Source organism: Lolium perenne, chromosome 1 (genome assembly GCF_019359855.2).
Source record: "Lolium perenne isolate Kyuss_39 chromosome 1, Kyuss_2.0, whole genome shotgun sequence".
In the NCBI taxonomy this organism is placed as follows: domain Eukaryota; kingdom Viridiplantae; phylum Streptophyta; class Magnoliopsida; order Poales; family Poaceae; genus Lolium; species Lolium perenne.
This window is the reverse complement of record NC_067244.2, coordinates 254218570-254236649: the sequence shown is the minus strand read 5'-3', so window position 1 is coordinate 254236649 and position 18080 is coordinate 254218570. Positions and strand designations below refer to the sequence as shown.

The window sequence follows — 18080 nt, the reverse complement described above, 5'->3', positions numbered from 1 at the left end:
TTGGTAGGATCCGGAGGAATATGCCACAACTGTCTGTAGAAGCTTTCCACCTCGTCCACCTCTGAGCAAAAGTTGTTCCAAAAGTAATCTAATCGTTCGTCTCTTGGACTCTTGTCAACGGCTATATGCCCAGACTCAAAAATACTAGCAAAAACCCCAAAAGCTTGTCGTTGAGGCCGGAGCCTCAGTTCTCCTTCTTCCCTGCCACCAGAACTTGAAGATTCTTCTCCATCAGCAAGGTTTGGTGGCTGAGAACCAGTAGTGCTGTTGCCGCAATGCAATCCCTGCGCGAGCCACCATCCTCTGCCCTGATTGGATCCCACATTGGTGGCATTTGGCGGTTTGCCTCCACCATTTCCATGTACACAGGGGAGAGAGGACGCCTAGGACGGCCACGCTGCCGTTCTCGCCTGATAGGTTGACGAGAGGCCCTCATGGCGCAGCGGGGAATCTTTGATGACATTTCCAGTTTGCCTTTGGACTCGTCGTATAAGAGCTTCTTCAGAGATTTCTTCTTGGCGGACTTCACCATCACGGGGCTCAAAGCAGCTGATCCCTTCTCCGTCGAGGCAGCCTGGTGCAATCGCTGCCCCACTGGAGATGGCGGAGTCCCCTTGCTTCGCAGCTTGGATCGGGATCGGCCCGAATGTGCCGATGAAGAGATTGAAATCACGAACTCCCAGATCCGTTGCAGGTCGAGACGGGCACGCCGCACCTTCCTCCCGCCGTGCCCCGCCCAACACAAGCGAGAGCCGCCGTGGATCTGGGACCGAGCTTGAAGAGGTAGATCCGTGGACATCTTCTCCAAACCCTCGCCCGCCGCCCTGTCGCGCAAGGCCTTGAACCTCGCCGCCACTCTCTGAAACCCCTCCTCCATCACCACCGGGTGGCACCAGCGTCAGACGCCTCCGCGGAGCACGGCGATGTGAGAATGGGGGAAACGAGAGGGAGCCTTGCCACAGAGCTGGGCGGAGCTGGGCGGACAAGCAGGAAGAGTGGCGTACGGACGCATGTCCATAGGAAGCCTTGGAGGAAGTAGAGTCCGCACGGTCCGGCAATGTGTCGTGTCCCCCCCCCCCCCCCCGAGGTGGTTCCGCCATGAACAGGACCTCGGGTCGGACGCATCGCCAGGATCCTCGCTTCCGAAACGCCATCCTCTTCGAACGGAACGTGGTGCTCTTCTTCGCCCACCTTCACCTCGACCAAACGCGAAGAGGGGCGGCGCCTCGCAGCTGGGAGATTCAGGGCGGTGGAATGCCACCACCGCGCTCGCCAGCCGCAACCCGTGCCTCCAGATAACGAATCTGCCTCGGTAGATCCCGAGGAAGCGGAGACCGCCACCCAATGGGCTCGCACATGGCGTCGCGCTCCTCCGGCGAGGCCTGAAGGAGGTAGAGGAGGTAGAACCGGCGAACTTGCTTGTCGTAGAGATCCAGCTCCACCGCGCTCGCCCTTCGAGGTGGGGAACCACGGGAAGCCGATCCTCGTCGCTCTCTGCGTGGAGACGACATCCACACCCTCCGCCACGCTTTGGAGAGCCTGGAAGGGGAAGGCGGCGGCGGAGGAGCGAGGGATGGCCGGCGGCAGAGAGCGCATCCAGAGCGAGTGTGGGGAGCGGCGGCCAATCCCAATCAGCATGGTCGAGGGTCGGGTCCTCCTTGTGTTGTGATTTGAAATTTGTGATGTCAAATACATATATTTTGATTATTGTAATATACTTTTTCATGATTCTACCATGCATGGGTTCGACGTGTGAGGTGCCGGCCCACGTGCAAAACGATACCCAAAGCACCCTGGAGCCAGATTCCATAGGAGGGCCTGAATCGGCTCCTTTCCGTGGAGCTAGATCCAAGAGTGTGCGCATGGGGAACAACATGAGCGGAGAGTAGTGATGGAGAAGCGGGGACAAAATATATTCGTTATGGTTTGGCGCCATAGCGGTAGCACAAATCCCCTCCTCCGTGAGTGTGGGAGAGGTCAATATAGTTCTTGGCGAAGATCACAAAAATTAGAGAGATAGAGATGAAAATGAAATTGGATATAATCATATGTTGCAAATATTTTCCAAACACTTGCAGTCAATGTGGGTTCTTGGCGAAGATTGCAAAAATTAGGAGATAGAGATGGGAATTAATATTAATCATATGTTGACCAAATTTTGGTTAGAGTTGATTTGCAAATATTTTCCAAGCACTTGTAAGAAGAAATGGGTCGGAGAGGGTCGTCGTGATGTTGGGCATAAACCTACAAAGTTTGAAATTTTGTTTTGGAATTTAGTTGATCACCATTTAGCTTGTATGAAAAAATTTGGTGAAATTTGCTTTTTAGTCAACAAGATTTTTGGTTCAATAATCTAGATCTACATGCCTAGGAGAGCTTTGTAGATTTTTTTTCCCAAATTTATTTGATGGTTTAAAGTGCATGAAATGATGTTATCGCCATTTTCTAAGCGTGTATAGAAAACAAATTGTGGGAAATGAGGTGAAACTGTATATAGATCATATGTCCCTATTTACTGAATTATTGTTTTTTAAAATATTTACTACAACCAATGATTAGGGTTTAAAAAAATAGAGATAAAAGCGGCCTTTTTGGGAAATGGAGGGAAAACTCCATTTTATTTTGGCTGAGTTCCTTTTTTGTCTTGGAATTATTTTTGAGATCTGACTTGTTCACTTAGCATAAGACACTCATCTAAGTGTAGATCATCAAGTCGCACAAACAATCGCAAGGCAAATTACACGTGAAACAAAGCATTTAGAAAAGTTTTTGTTGGCTCCAAAATTTTCACTCTCATTACCGCTAAGATGTCATGGTTACAAATGAGATGTTGCAGATGGATCCTCTAGGACCTATTAGTCGGTCTTATGCGAGTTGGGAGCCCATTTATACTAATTTTTTTATCTCTTAATAGCTCATTGTAACTAATCTGAACTAATTTTTAGTTGAGATGTACTTATGACTCAACTTAACTTTTTTCCATTATGTCTAAGAACATCGGAAAAAATTATGTTGGTAATATTAAATTTCAAGTTATATTTTTATAGATATATTCTACCAACACAAAGATAACCCCCTCCCCCTTTGTCACAAAAATATAGGATTCTATTTTCATCATTCTTTTGTTTGGAACAAATCATAGAATATATCAATATCACATCCATATACATAAGAATATGTGTTACTGGGATGAATTATGGTGAGTTTACATCTTTTTATGCATAGTTTAGTATTTATAAAATATCGATAGAGAGTTCTTCAATGGATATGTTATGATTGTCTATCCTACTCTTGACTAGAAAAACGTTCTACAATTTGTGAGGTGTCAACAAGTGGTATGTCCTCGAATCACCTTTTCTCACCCTCACTAGCTAGATGCATTATTTGGGGCTCTATTTGTTGGTGGCCAAATAATGGTGTTTACTTGTATGTATATGGAAGCACATAACCCACTAATTCTTAGATGTTTATTTTCCTATATACATGGTCAAAATTCCAGTTTATTCCCACGGAATATTTAGATCTCGGCACAAGAACACAAGTACTACCTCCGTTTCAAGGAATAAGGCGTCATCGTTATATGAGCTTTTTATTTGACCAAGAATTACTTCAAATAGATAAGGAATATTTGTATGAAATTAGTATCATTAAAAAGTGTTTTTCAATACGAATCCAACAATACTAATTACATATAATATAATCAAAATTTTGTTGTTTAATTTTCATAGTCAAAGTTCGTCTTGGAATACACGTGTGCCTTATTCCTTGAAACGGACTTGAACGATGGAGAGAATTTTAAATATCTGACGAGAACTGGTACTGCATTTGTTTGGTGGTAATTGGACTGAAGAGCCAGTTCCGTTAACCTGAAATGCCACACGATGCGATGAGTCGATGACCATTTTAGCGAGATGTATCCTTTACTATATATTGTGTCGAAACATGTGATCTTCTTCCATAACAATGCCATGACCGAGTACCGCGAGGCAAGCTCGCTCACCGGAACGACCACTGTATCTCCTCCAGGGTCCTCCCCTTGGTCTCGGGCACCCAGAGGACGACAAACACGAGGGTGAACGCGCTCACGACCATGTACAACGCAAAAGTCCCTGCACATATTGTTCAAACAAGTACATGTCAACTTTAATCAGGTTTCATGGTGTCCTTGCTCAGCCAAAGAGGAGGGCACAAGTACGGACCTCCGGCACTCCAGCTGAGCAGCAGGTTCGCCGTCATGGTCACCGCGAAGGACGTGAGCATGTTGGCAAGCGTCGCGAAGCTCCCCGCGAAACTCTTGATGCCGACCGGAAGGATCTGAACACGTTCAAAGTTGGAACTGTAAGATTCAGAGTACTTACACTCGTGCCTGGTTGCGGAATTTATATACTTGCTCTGAATTATGGTTATGTGACGCCTCCTTTTTTTTTAAATGTGAATGGACTTCTATGATATGCATATGCCGACATCATGTTATGGGCTATGAGGCCAGCAACTCTTACCTCAGACATTATGAGCCACGGAATGGCACCCATGCCGAAGGAGAAGGCGATGATGTAAGCCTGAAGGAAATGTCCAAGTTAAGACTTTTGACATAGGTTCCACATATGACATGTGACTACAACGAAATAATCTAACTGACAGACGTACCACAAGAGCCACCAAGGACACCATACTTAGGATGTAGTCCGAGTGAGAATCATGTGATAAATTATCCTGAAACAAATAATTAACAGAACAATATGTTTTTTACATGAACACAAACAATATGTTAATATTTAAGTGGCTTGGCTGAAGAGACCCGGTGAAAGATAATGTTGTTGCTCAACATCTTCAGAAGCCATGTAGTAGAATTTTGGAAATAGTGCAGTAGATGATTCTTTATGAGCATCAAAAGCCAAAACACCTGAATATACCTTGAGAAAAAATGCAATAGCAACTGCAAGAAGGCTTAGGGTCGTCCCAGCAGTGGAGATCTGAAATTCGAAGTGAGGAACGTGTTACAGTGACATACAGCTTACAAACAAACTAGAGGTTTCATGGGGAATGAGGAAGTTACAATAAGAAGGATCCGTCGGCCAGCTTTATCTAGTAAGGAAGTTGTAACTCCAGTGGCGAGGACCTAATTAAGCTGATGCTGTCAGCGAGACAAGATCGAACCTTCCTTAGAGCATACTTGAAAGAACTGCGAAAGTGTTACATACCTGAATACCTCCAAGTGCACATGTAGCCAAGTCACTGTTTGTGAACCCTGAAGAACTTTGCATGTCAAATTTACTAGCCAATATGGACTGCACTATCACTATTGCACTTAACCAACAAAAAAAGGTAAATCACTGTTGAAAACAGAATGAAACTTACCAGTAAGTAGGAGCTAATACATGACTATGCCTAAACAATAAAAAACACCTGAAATAAGAAAAATACTGCACAACTCACCTGCAGCTCTGAAGATTCTACTTGCATAGAACAGTATACCATTTATCCCACACAGATTTTGAAGTACTAGAAGGCCAGTTCCTATCTGCCAACATTTAACATAATTACCATTTACAAATGTACTGATGTTGGTATAGATGGACCGAAAAGATAAAAAAGGGTACAGAAGTTACTAATAATGGAGTCCGGTACTTCTTCTGATTTAATTCTTGAAAACGGACCGTGGCCTTTTTGTTTGCTGATGCTACTGCTCTCTGCACAAGGCAACCGAAAGTTCAAATCTAAAGCTATACGTTTTTTCTTTTTTGCAGTGAAACTAAAGTTATACTTATATAAGAATGAGGTGCATCTACACATTTTTCCAGCGTTACAGGAAATTATACCAAACTGAAAATACTACATAAGGGTTTCCAAGTAAATGGTGGAAAAAAACAGCTCAAGTTCTTGCCTTTATATCAGCCACTTCCATTGAGATGTCATTCTCGAAACCCCTCAGAACTTGTAAAGAAGTCTCAAAATCATCCATCAAGTTCATCTTTGCCTGTAGAGAGATGCGTAAAAAATGTCATTGCAGGTTTCAGAGTGATGCACTGCTTCATATCGAAATTGAGCATATACACACCAGCCATCTTGGAGATTCTGGAATGAAGAATAGACCAGGTATTAACAATGTACAAGGCAAGGTTCCTGAAAGAATGGATGCCGGAGATTTGAATCAGAAATCGGTTGTCAGAAATTAACTGCAAACTCTAGCAGAAGAAACAATTACTGCAAACTGGTAGCAGCAAGAACAAACTTTAGTAATAGGTATATTAGTTGCATTACCTAATACAGCAAGTAACCTCCAGGGAACAAACATGCCTAGCACATATGCCAGGAAGATACCCATGGTGACAGACAACTATGTAATGATAGCACAGTGAGCTTCACATAAACCAATCCATGTATTGTCTCACGAAAGATGAGATGCTTTTGACTAGTGAGAATAGGCACACCTGGTTCACGGAGCCAAGCGCCCCTCTTGTGTTCTGAGGAGATATCTCTGCTATGTAAACAGGCACCTGGTACGATTGGATCACATAATTCAGACATCAAGAGTTAGCCTTGTAACTGCTAATTAGACAAGAATCTATTTCACAATAAAAAAACATTGTATTGGTAATGCACAATTCTGAATTAAATCTATAGGCATCTAAATTGATCTTTCTTTCTGAACATTTTACAGCAAGAGAAGTGCTCAAACTCTTAAAGCACCAAGCGATAAACATTCTACGCACAAAATCAACATGGACCAAAGATAGTTTATACGAACCACGTATGATATGACACCAACACCGAATCCTTCGAGCAGCCGTCCCAAATAGAGAAATGACGAGTCCTGCGAATTGAACATCGGTTGGCAAGCATGAAACTCATGTTGTCATAAGCACACTGCAAAAAATAAATAAGCTTAGGACTGGCGCATGTCATACTTTCGCGAAGGAGATTGCGAGCCAACCGATGATGTTCGGAATCGCCGCGATCATCAACGACTGAAAATTCAGTTAGCAAGCACATTAGAGTAAAGTAGTAGACCTTCAGTGGACAGAGATTTGGTGCTCATGGGCACCAGTGCTCCTGCTATTTTAGAAAAAATAAAAATCACATTTATATGTTTCAAAAAAATAAAATAAAAAATCATGGTGTAGCTAATGAATTGTTCCATAAACGTGTAAAATTTCAATTTCAAATACAAAAAATTCTGGGCTACACAAAAATAACAAACGGGTATGCATATTTCAAATCTCCAAATTTCAACAGATTTTGTCTTTTTTGTGTAGTCTACAATATAAATAATTTTCATATTAAAATTTTACACGCTTGTAGGTTACGTCATTTATTATGTCTAGATTTATTTTCAGATTATTTTGAAACAAATATGTATGATTTTCGATTTTTTTTAAACTGCAGGAGCACTGGTGCCCACGAGCCAAATACACTTTTCGACCTTTAGTGCAGTAAACTATTTTTTTTTTGCGGGGAAACGAGATTGTATTAATTAAATGTGAGTGACATTACAATCCCGAATGATCCGGTCCAAAATACCTTCCGGAGCCGAACCTAACCAAACTTGAGTTCTATTCTCTACCATCCCAACTCTAGCTATCTGATGACTTGCGTCATTTTCTTTCCTACGATTTGCAATGGATGCCCCATCTAGGGAGGCATCGGCTCTACGGTTGGGGCTGGAGATGGCGGAGCATATGGGATTACAATCGGTAACTATCGAATGTGATTCCATGGAGGTAGTTTAGGTTGTGCTCAATCCTTTAGATTACAGGCTAGCTGGAGCAGTGGTGATCGATGACTGCCGAAAGAAGATTTCTGATTTTGGCAAGGCGACTATCGTGCATTGTAATCGACAAGCGTTTGTATGTGCGCATGAGCTAGCTCGATTTTCTTTTAGGGAGAGGTCGGAGGGGTTTTGGATGGATGAACCACCTCACTTCCTTGTCCCGTTTATTGTAAAAGACTTAATTGTGATTGAATAAAGTCGCCTGAAACTTCAAAAAAAAAAAACTATTGATTTGTCACAAGTACAACTAACCAAACTAGTTTGTCTGGTCCTCTAAAAGTTTTAGTTTTGGACATCGGCACGGTGTTTAAGCTACAAATCTGTCCACTAATTCAAAAAAAAAAGTTGTATATGGTGAATGTACTTTTTGAGACAAATTCACACGTATTTGTCAAGTGTGCGATACAAATATTTTGTACAGATATCAGAAGTCGAAATTTGACCAGAAGGAGTAACTAAACAAATCGTGAGCTCCGAGACTAATATCAACCTCTAAGCAAGCTAACATTTTTCTGCTAATTAACAACTGCACGAAGGAGAAAACAGTCAAAGTTCCTCACCCCTTTCCGGCCAATGTACTCTGCCATCTGCCCGCTGGCGATGGCCCCGACCATGGCGCCGACGTTGGACAGCGAGCCGAACGCCGAGAACTGCACCGCGCACACACGAAGCTAGTTAACACTTGCAGGAGCTGGACAGAGCAAGAAGAGAGGATGTTCAGCCAGCTGGAGCGAGACCTGGGAGATGGAGAGGCCGAGGTCGCGGATCATGGCGTCCTGGGTCGGGGAGGAGAAGCCGCTGGTGAAGCCGAACTGGATGGGGCCGAGCGCGACGATGAGCGTGCAGAGGAGCGCGGAGACGTGGGACTCGCGCAGCACGGCCATGGAGGAGGCCCCCGCCGACTGCCGCCACGACGACCCCGCCATCCGGTACCAGCTCCCGTTGTTCTTCAACAGCAGCGGCTTGCTCATCCCGGCCACCTCCTGGTCGCTGCCGCTCTCCTCTCCGCCGCCGTTCATCGCGCCGGCCGCCCGCGCTAGCTGGCTGCCACGCGACACGACAAGAACGGAGCAGAGAGCGGAGGTGGAGGGTGGGCAGGGGAGACGGTGTCAGACCTCGGAGCCTGTCTGGCTGCCTTGAGCTGGAGGACAGGGTCGCCGTCGACATTTTTGTCTTGAGCCGACATAAACAAATCGCCGGATTTGTCTTCTCTTGCCGTTTCAAGAAATCCAGGTCTTGGAAGGTACGTGGACCGTCGCGATCGCGGCCAGGCACGGTTGCGTGTCTACTAGTGCTAGTACACACCGAGGAAGAGTCATCGCAACAAACAAAAACCAGTAAGGCCATGTGAGCTAAGTACAGAGGAGCACACCAAAATTACCCGCTTGATCCAAAATTCTGAACACGTCCTGGAGAGTCGGGGTCAGGGGACCTTGCGTGTAAGGCAAACTGAGCGTGGCTCTGTGGTGATTAGTGGCCAGGTTCTTGTAGTAGAACCAGCTCATTTAGGCTCAAGTCTTAGAGACTTTTTAAAAAGAAAAATGTTTGAGTTTTCAAAAAGGAAAAGGAAGTGATGTTTTGGCACATTGGAGTATATACTCCCTTCATTTCATAGACATATTTTAAAATGTTAAAAAATTGAAACAAAAAAATCGCATGTATATCTTCACATGTTATACGCTCACAAAGTTCTTTCATAAAACAAACGACTTCTCGTGCAGCATACGTTAAAAAGAAAAATTCGATGCTAAAAACATTAATTTTAGATAATTTTTCTCTTTTTTAAATAGACAGCAAAAAGTACCTTTTTTTTCATGAAACTTGACGAATGCACATATGTTGTGGAGATGTACATGTAGAATTTTTTGTAAGCAATTTTCGACACATTGAAAAAAAATTTGGTAGAGGGAGCATATGCACATGTGAGTCGAATTGAGTTTCCAAAAAAAGTTTAAGTTTTAGACTTGACATGGGTGCTATTATATATCTTGATTTGTTACATGATATTACCGATGTCATTCTCTAAGTGGTACAGTTAGGCGCTTGTGGTGACTTTGTCAATCTCAAGAGTTGATTGTATCGATGTTATTCTTTCATTGATACAACTAGAATTGACACATGTCCGTTAACAACTAGGCGCTTGTGGTGCTTCATCAATCTCAAGATCTGCCTGCTCAATCTCTCGAATGTGCTTTCTAAGGGTAGAGTGCACACGCGTGTTTACGAACATATGTGTTGTACCCTAGTCTGAAAGAAAGGGACCTTGTGTAACGTGAGAGAACGAACAGTTAGAAAATGCTCCACATTGGTTTTCTAGTTAAGTTTTAGTTAATGAAGCACAGGCTCAAGATAAAATATTCTCGTAATATAGTAAATAAAACATAAAAGAATTATATTCGACTTGCCTCTCCTCATATGCTGGCTCCGCACACATCCTGTGGTTGTTACTGTGCCTTCATCTGGTTAATGCTTTTGAGCCTTCACCTTCTACTCCACTGGCCTTAGTCTGTAGGCCCGCTGATCGCCTTGGATGCTTGTCATGGACACCGTGAGCTCTATTTCACGTCATTGATGCTTAGGAACCATGGTAGGTAGAAGGGAATCTGTCTGAGGGTCTCCTGCCCTCTCTCCGTTGCGGCTCCGCCAAGTTTGATCAGCGGTTGGCGATCCAGAATCGACGAAGAACGGACATCTCCATTATTTATGGTAGAAAACAGAGATGTGAGAATGTTGCATATTTTGTTAAACGATGCAAACACATGTGTTCTTGGTTGCATAAACACAAACATCATGTTCAAGTAATTATGGGGGTATTCTTCAAGGGTGTGTTGCCCATGTTGCAAACAATTTCCTTTTTTGGTTGTGTACATGGTTTTTTTATGTTGCATATGTTGGGACTCATTTTCTCAGATTTGGTAGAATTAAAAGGGGATTTGTTGCAAGTTGTTTTGCTACATGGGAATGTTTGAAATGTTGCAATACTTTTTCCACAAAGACCATGGGAAAAATGTTCGAAGAGACACCAAAAAAATGTTGGAACCAATCTTGCATACACACATAAAAATGTTGCAGGTGTAGGTTTTTTGTTGCGGTAACCGGTGTACAAGATTTACACTTAGGCAAACAACATCGTGAAGTTTTAATTTTTTTAATTTTGCACGCTATTATGATCTTTACCTAGATACATCTTTGTGGTGTTGCATCCTCATCATTCGAAGTGGTGAGAGGACAAGACCTTTTCCTCTATAGTTTGGGAAGAAAATGAGCTTATCCTTCAATTAACCAAAAATGTCTCCGAAGAAGGACTCCGGGTATCAGACATTCATCCCTGAATCCGCCACCACCAAGAAATCTACAAAATCAAGAATATGTAGATGTCATTGTTGACATTGAAGAAAAACCGACTATCGGTGTCCATGAACTTAGCTGAAAGTTGGAACCATCTACCGGGGCAGTGTAAAAATATATAGAATGAATCGAGGAAGCAAAAAACATATGGTGTGATCTCGACTTGATTCAAACATATGAAAGACAAACTCGTGGACCTATATGAAGCTTGTCGAACGTATCACCTCTACTATAAGAGATTCAGAGGAACCTCCATGTGAAACTTGTAGGTGTAGAGCTCGACAAAAATGAAGACGGGTTCGTCCTCTTCCAACATAAGTGCGGACACTAGATGCGAGACAGCGAGAGAGACTAACAATGTAGACTGCCACATTTTTTGTAGATTTGTTAGATACTTTTGGGAATCTGCACATTTTGTAAGGTAAGGTAAAAGAGGAAAAGGGAGTATTTTTTTTCAAGGATAGGACTGGAATATTTGTATAGGAGAACTGGGCTGATAAAGTTCATAGAAAGCATAATCCAAAGTTTCATAGACGGCCCAGTATTTGATGGGCCGCCAAGGCCGACGCAAGTGCACGCCTAACCGCTCTCCCCCACTCCACGGTCCACGCCGCCGTTCATCACCCAGCGCAATGCCCAAGACCAGGTCGGCGGCGACGCCACGCCCCTCCGCCGCCGGAGCCGCCGCCGCCACCGCCACAGCAAAGATCTCCTTCCGCTCCCGCAAAATCGTCAAGACACCACCCGCCAAACCCCTCACCGTGATCACTGTGCCGCCACCGGCGCCAATCCCTCCGGCGCTGCCCGCGCTGTCCGCCCCGGGCGAGCTCGCGGCCGCGCTCCGCCACCTCTCCGCCGTAGACCCGCTCCTGTCCGCGGTCATCGCCTCCACTGACGCCCCCGCCTTCACCTCAACCCCCTCCATCCCCGCCTTCCACTCCCTCGCGCGCTCCATCCTTTACCAGCAGCTCGCCACCTCCGCCGCAGCCGCCATCTACGCCCGCTTCCTCGCCCTCCTCCCCTCCACCCCCGCGGTTGGCCCCGACCCCGCCGTGAGCCCCGCCGGCGTCCTCGCCCTCGCCGCCGCCGACCTGCGCGCCATCGGCGTCTCGGGCCGCAAGGCCGCCTACCTCCACGACCTCGCCGCCAGGTTCGCGGCCGGGGACCTCTCCGAGTCCTCCGTCGCCGCCATGGACGAGGACGCGCTCCTCGCCCAGCTCACCAAGGTGAAGGGCATCGGCGAGTGGACGGTCCACATGTTCATGATCTTCTCGCTGCACCGCCCCGACGTGCTGCCGTCCGGCGACCTCGGCGTGCGCAAGGGCGTGCAGGAGCTGTACAAGCTGAAGGCGCTGCCCAAGCCGGAGGAGATGGCCGGATTGTGCGACCGGTGGCGCCCATACAGGTCGGTTGGCGCCTGGTACATGTGGCGCCTCCTGGAGAGCAAGGGCGCCGCCGCCAAGAAGGCCAAGAAGGGCAATGCCAGCGCGTAGCTAGGTATGTGTCGTCGATCTACGTGTGATGCTTGTCTAGTTGTATGTATTTGTTGCTCTCAAGCTGTCAAATTTAGATGACAATGTGGCAGATGCTGCCCAGATTACTGAAGTGCACATTGTAACTTGTGTTTATGTACACATTATGTTGTTCTTGTCCTGCCTTGTTATCAATAAAGTTTAATTTCTTCCCGTTCTGATACTTGTAGAGAAGAGGGAAAGTTTTGTGGTTGGAAATGATATGGAATCGCCGTGTGTACAGTTTGTCATATACCATTGTTCAGCCTTGACCTGATTGTAGAAGCTAGAGCTAGCTGACATATATAACCGGTTGAACTTGATTATACTCTACTTTGCGGTGTCTGGAATAATGCTGACAACTTCTTTTTGACGGAATAATGATCGTATCTTACCCAATCTGTAGGACTGTTATTGATTCTGCCGTAGTACCGCCCTTGATTCTATGTTTCTCTTGACAGAGAATATTGGTGGGCTCAGATCTAGATTATTCTGGCATTAGGTTCTTCCTATGGTTCTTGAAATTAATTTAGTGACTTCTCTTTTAGGAAGGTAGTGGTGACAAGGATTCCGTGCTTTCTGAATTTGTCGAGTCCAAACTGAATATAATGGCCAGCTAAACCAGTTATTGGAGGCAACATAATGCTACAGATACAACTTCTTACAAACAACACAATTACATTTACATTATTGAGGCGTGGAAGCAAGTGAGCTTTTGCCCCATCACCGGCGCAAACCAAACCGGGGGCAAGTACTACAAGCGCATTCTCGATTGCTTCAACGAGAAAAAGAACTATGGTGATTACGCCACCATAGAGATGAACCGGAACGAGGGCGCCCTCTCTCACCGTTGGAACTTGATCAAGGGGTCGTGTAGCAAGTTCCATGGCTACTATGAGAAGATTAAGAATCGGAAGGAGAGCGGCAAGACGATGGTGGATTGGGTATGATCTACGCCTATCTTATTTGATGATCCATGTTGTTACATATGAATTGATGAACCATCTTCTTACATATGAATTGATGATCCTTATTCTTACATATGAATTGATGATCCTTATTGTTACATATGAATTGATGATCCTTATTGTTACATATGAAATGATGATCCATGTTGTTACATATGAATTGATGAACCATCTTGTTATGCATCATATATTGTTAGATGCTCCATGCTCTCGAAATGTACAAGCACCAACACGAGGACAAAGACTTCCCCTTCATGCATTGCTACAACAAGCTCCAAGGTTGCAAGAAATGGGATGACCTCCTCCACACTCTATTGAAGGACGGGGAAGATGGGCCGGTCGATCCAGCCGGCGCCTCCACCGGGCGCCCCATTGGCAACAAGAGGGCCAAGGCCGAGAGGAATGCGGCACCGTTATTGGCAGCCGTGTACGCCTCCCTCGAGAAGATGATCAACTCATTCTCGGTTGAGAACAAGGAAGCGTCGGAGAGGGCCGCCGTCGTGTGGAAGGCAATCCTCGACAAGCAAGACATGAAGATCGCGTTGGAGAGGGAGAAGGTGGAGGCGGCGAAGCTGGAAGCTCACGTTGCTGCCATGAAGGCCACCAACGAAGCGACGCAGCTATCGTTGGCCAAAATGTCTCAAGAATCGAAGATCTTGATGGCCGACATGGAGAAGATGGACCCGTTGGCGCGGGCGTGGCACGAGATGTACCACGAGCGCATCGGCCAAGAGGTGATGGCGGCGCGAGCTGCGTCGGCGTCTCCCCCGGCACCGTCCACGTTCATGTCTACCCCTGTACCATCCACGTTCATGTCTCCCCTGGCACCGTCCACGTTCATGCCTCCCCCGGCGACCGGGGATCCTGTTGCAGCGACGGAGCTGCCGCCGGCCGCCGATGAGGAAGTCGAGGTTGAGCCGTCCGTGACCCCCTTCATGTGATCATCCTTTTTTTTGCGCCGGAGACGGCGATCTGGTGGCCGTGTGTTGGCCCAAACTTCTTATTCCAAAACCTATTCGAATTTGGTGGCCGTGTCTCGGGCCGCAAGGCCGCCTACCTCCACGACCTCGCCGCCAGGTTCGCGGCCGGGGACCTCTCCGAGTCCTCCGTCGCCGCCATGGACGAGGACGCGCTTCTCGCCCAGCTCACCAAGGTAAAGGGCATCGGCGAGTGGACGGTCCACATGTTCATGATCTTCTCGCTGCACCGCCCCGACGTGCTGCCATCCGGCGACCTCGGCGTGCGCAAGGGCGTGCAGGAGCTGTACAAGCTGAAGACGCTGCCCAAGCCGGAGGAAATGGCCGCATTGTGCGACCGATGGCGCCCGTACAGGTCGGTTGGCGCGTGGTACATGTGGCGCCTCCTGGAGAGCAAGGGCGCCGCCGCCAAGAAGGCGAAGAAGGGCAATGCGAGGGCGTAGCTAGGTATGTGTCATCTACGTGTGATGCTTGTCTGGTTGTATGTATTTGTTGTTCTCAAGCTGTTAAATTTAGATGACATTGTGGCAGATGCTGCCCAGATTAGTGAAGTGCACACTGTAACTTGTGTGTTTATGTACACATTATGTTGTACTTGTCCGGCCTTGGTATCAATAAAGTTTAATTTCTTCCTGTTCTGATACTTGTAGAGAAGAGGGAAGGTTTTGTGGCTGGAAATGATATGGAATTGCCGTGTGTCCATGTTTATGTACAGTTTGTCATATATCATTGTTCAGCCTTGACTTGATTGTAGAAGTTAGAGCTAGCTGACATATATAACCGGTTGAACTTGATTATACTCTACTTTGCGGTGTCTGGAATAATGCTGATAACTTCTTTTTGACGGAATAATGATCGTATCTTACCCAATCTGTAGGACTGTTATTGATTCTGCCGTAGTACCGCCCTTGATTCTATGTTTCTCTTGACAGAGAATATTGGTGGGCTCAGATCTAGATTATTCTGGCATTAGGTTCTTCCTATGGTTCTTGAAATTAATTTAGTGACTTCTCTTTTAGGAAGGTAGTGGTGACAAGGATTCCGTGCTTTCTGAATTTGTCGAGTCCAAACTGAATATAATGGCCAGCTAAACCAGTTATTGGAGGCAACATAATGCTACAGATACAACTTCTTACAAACAACACAATTACATTTACATTATTGTTTACTCGACGATCTAGTTCGACGGGAGAATGAACACATGCAGTTCATGAATGTAGACGAGAATCTACAACGACATAAAGACTTAACCTTGTACATAGCCTAATAATTTGTACACGAGTACTGTTTTTCTTCATGTTATTCTCTAACCAATGCTGGATTACTTGGCTTCTTCCTAGAACATCAGGCCATTCTGAGAGATCTAGTTTATACACCTTTGTTCACTGTCCACTGGACTTCACACTGATTTCATCCTGAAAAGATGAGAAAACACTTGCACTGTAAGCTTACCTGAACTCTGAACTCGAATATATAGATACTCAAATAAAAGAGACTTGTTCGTTTAAGCTTTTGTTCTGGAAGTAGGGAGATTATTCTGATAGTGCTAGGATTAAGCCCAACGTGACTAGTGGGTTTTAGAGGGCAAAGACCAATAAATTGGACCCAGATCCTTTGCCTGGGTTGGGAAGGATGTATGCAGTTAAGCAATTTGGTTCACAGAGAGTTCATGATGTCAGTCATGCATGCATGGTGGTAACCTCTAAATAAAAATAAAGTACTAAAATACCCCTAGATGCTGTGCCTTTTAGTTCAAACATATATGCTAGTGACATAATCATGCATAGCACACTCTTCCGCAGTGAGCAGAAAAACTGACATGGCACTAACTGATATGCAACTCAACTGAAAAACTTGTTAGAAGCAAGGGATCTTATTCTCAACGTGAGAACTATCATGAGCTTCTTACCTCAGGTCCAGAATCCCTGCGTCTTGTACTTGGGGTACCCCACGCGCCCGGCCTCGATCAGTTTGACGTCGTCTTCGAGGTCCTGGAAGTGGCAGCGCACCTCCTCAGCGGACTTGCAGCCCCCCATGGCGCTGGCCACCTTGTCCCACAGGTTGGGGCTGCTCAGGCCGTAGTAGGCGAGCGCGTCCTCAAACATCTTGTTCTCCTTCGGGCTCCACACCGTTTTTGAGCTCGGCGAGTTGCTCCGGGACGACCCACCAGAAGACATCTTGAGTTTTCCTGGTGAGATTCTACTGAACTAAATGCTAGCTTCCTGAATCTGGTGTCCTGGGACTCCTGGAAGTTGTTTGGAGAGGCTCTGGTGGTTTGGTGTCTCTCTTGCTGTGAGGGCCTCTATTTATAGGCCATGGGGTTCTCTTGTCTCTCTCTGTGGGTTAAAGGTGGCTACATGAGGCGAATAAGGTTTTCGCAGGTTTATTGTGCTAGGGACATGGAAAGCCTGTGAGTAATTAAACCTTTTGGCGCATGAGGGCATTCCCAATGCATGACGTCTAAGAGTTGTATCCAACATTATACACATCATCTAGATATAACTGTAGAAACTGACTCTCGAATTCGTCGTATTCTGAATCTGAATATGTTTAGTGCAGATGTCTTCATGAAAAGCACGATTGGTTAGATACACAGCTTCTGCTCACAATTCATTTTCCTAGCTAGAATTAAGTTGTATCAGAAAGGAAAATACTTTGTTCATCTAAAAAATAACCTTTTCCTGTGTTCTGGTCCTAGGTTACTAGCTTGATGGATGTGACCTGGGCTGGGTCTGGTGATCTGGTCACCCATATGTCAGTGTGGCCATGCATGGCACAGCGGTCACTGACAAATGGCAAAAATGGTTTTGTTTCGCGTGCGGTGTGACCTCCCCAACATGTAACGTCCTAGCTAGCTTGCATGCATTTGACAACTGTTCATCACTAGGCAGCAGTTTCTACTTGCATGCCAGTATGCCATCCTATCGCTTTACTTTCCCTCAAGAACCAACATGGTAAATCTATCTATCTACCAATGACATGTAAAATAATTCCAGAGAAAATAACGTATATAAAAGGAAAGGAAGATGGTAACATCGTATTAAGGTATCATCAAGCCTTTGGATCAATCTACCGTTTTTTCATCTTTGCATACAAAAACCACCACATGATATGTGAAAAAATGTTGAGTGCTCAGTTTCAAAAAGGGAAAAAAATGAGTAAGTGCTCTGGAAGTCTGGATGCATGCACCCTCTTCTGCCATTGGTTCCAGCTAATTTACTACTAGCTAGCTGGCCTTGCTCCAAGTAGGAACTTGTGAAGCCTTTGGTGATCTTTGCATATCTTTGCTTGCCTCTTATCTCAAGTAGCCAGTCATATTGATCACATGTCTAACAAGTTTGCGCAGTACTTTTAACTTCTGCACCATGGCATGGCATGATTGCAGCTTGGTTGTAAACAATTTTCCTTAACTTTCTCAATAGCTCACATAAGAAGAATATGTGTATCAGACATGCTTAACAATCCTTGGATGATGGACCACCTGTTGTCATGGCCTTGAAAGAAG

At 45.4% G+C, this 18080-nt stretch overlaps 4 protein-coding genes across 5 annotated transcripts; 2 read left to right on the top strand and 2 right to left on the bottom strand.

Moving 5' to 3' along the window:
- Positions 1–3793: 3793 nt before the first annotated feature.
- Positions 3794–8941, bottom strand: LOC127327669 (sugar transporter ERD6-like 4). The gene is made up of 17 exons (XM_051354446.2): positions 8509–8941; positions 8332–8421; positions 6909–6968; positions 6749–6814; positions 6432–6497; positions 6262–6337; positions 6059–6123; positions 5885–5977; positions 5610–5690; positions 5437–5521; positions 5202–5248; positions 5057–5119; positions 4914–4973; positions 4648–4713; positions 4500–4559; positions 4200–4314; positions 3794–4109 (listed from the first exon to the last, which is right to left on the bottom strand). Exons 1-17 carry the CDS (start codon positions 8788–8790, stop codon positions 3997–3999), a joined length of 1488 nt encoding a protein of 495 aa, XP_051210406.1. The 5' UTR covers positions 8791–8941; the 3' UTR covers positions 3794–3996.
- A 2745-nt stretch (positions 8942–11686) lies between these two features.
- Positions 11687–12804, top strand: LOC127327668 (alkylbase DNA glycosidase-like protein mag2). The gene has a single exon (XM_051354444.2). The coding sequence runs from the start codon at positions 11752–11754 to the stop codon at positions 12610–12612; it is 861 nt and encodes a 286-aa protein (XP_051210404.1). The 5' UTR covers positions 11687–11751; the 3' UTR covers positions 12613–12804.
- An 85-nt stretch (positions 12805–12889) lies between these two features.
- Positions 12890–15213, top strand: LOC127327667 (alkylbase DNA glycosidase-like protein mag2). Of its 2 annotated transcripts, none has more exons than XM_071824988.1 (2): positions 12890–13574; positions 13796–15213. In XM_071824988.1, the coding sequence occupies exon 2, from the start codon at positions 14716–14718 to the stop codon at positions 15016–15018; it is 303 nt and encodes a 100-aa protein (XP_071681089.1). In that variant the 5' UTR covers positions 12890–13574; positions 13796–14715; the 3' UTR covers positions 15019–15213. The 2 variants fall into 2 exon arrangements, with proteins under 2 accessions (XP_071681089.1, XP_051210403.1); XM_051354443.2 differs by having other exon boundaries at positions 13796–14688.
- A 439-nt stretch (positions 15214–15652) lies between these two features.
- LOC127327666 (protein RADIALIS-like 3) lies at positions 15653–16867 on the bottom strand. The gene is made up of 2 exons (XM_051354442.2): positions 16485–16867; positions 15653–15990 (listed from the first exon to the last, which is right to left on the bottom strand). Exon 1 carries the CDS (start codon positions 16750–16752, stop codon positions 16486–16488), a length of 267 nt encoding a protein of 88 aa, XP_051210402.1. The 5' UTR covers positions 16753–16867; the 3' UTR covers positions 15653–15990; position 16485.
- Between the last annotated feature and the right edge of the window lie 1213 nt (positions 16868–18080).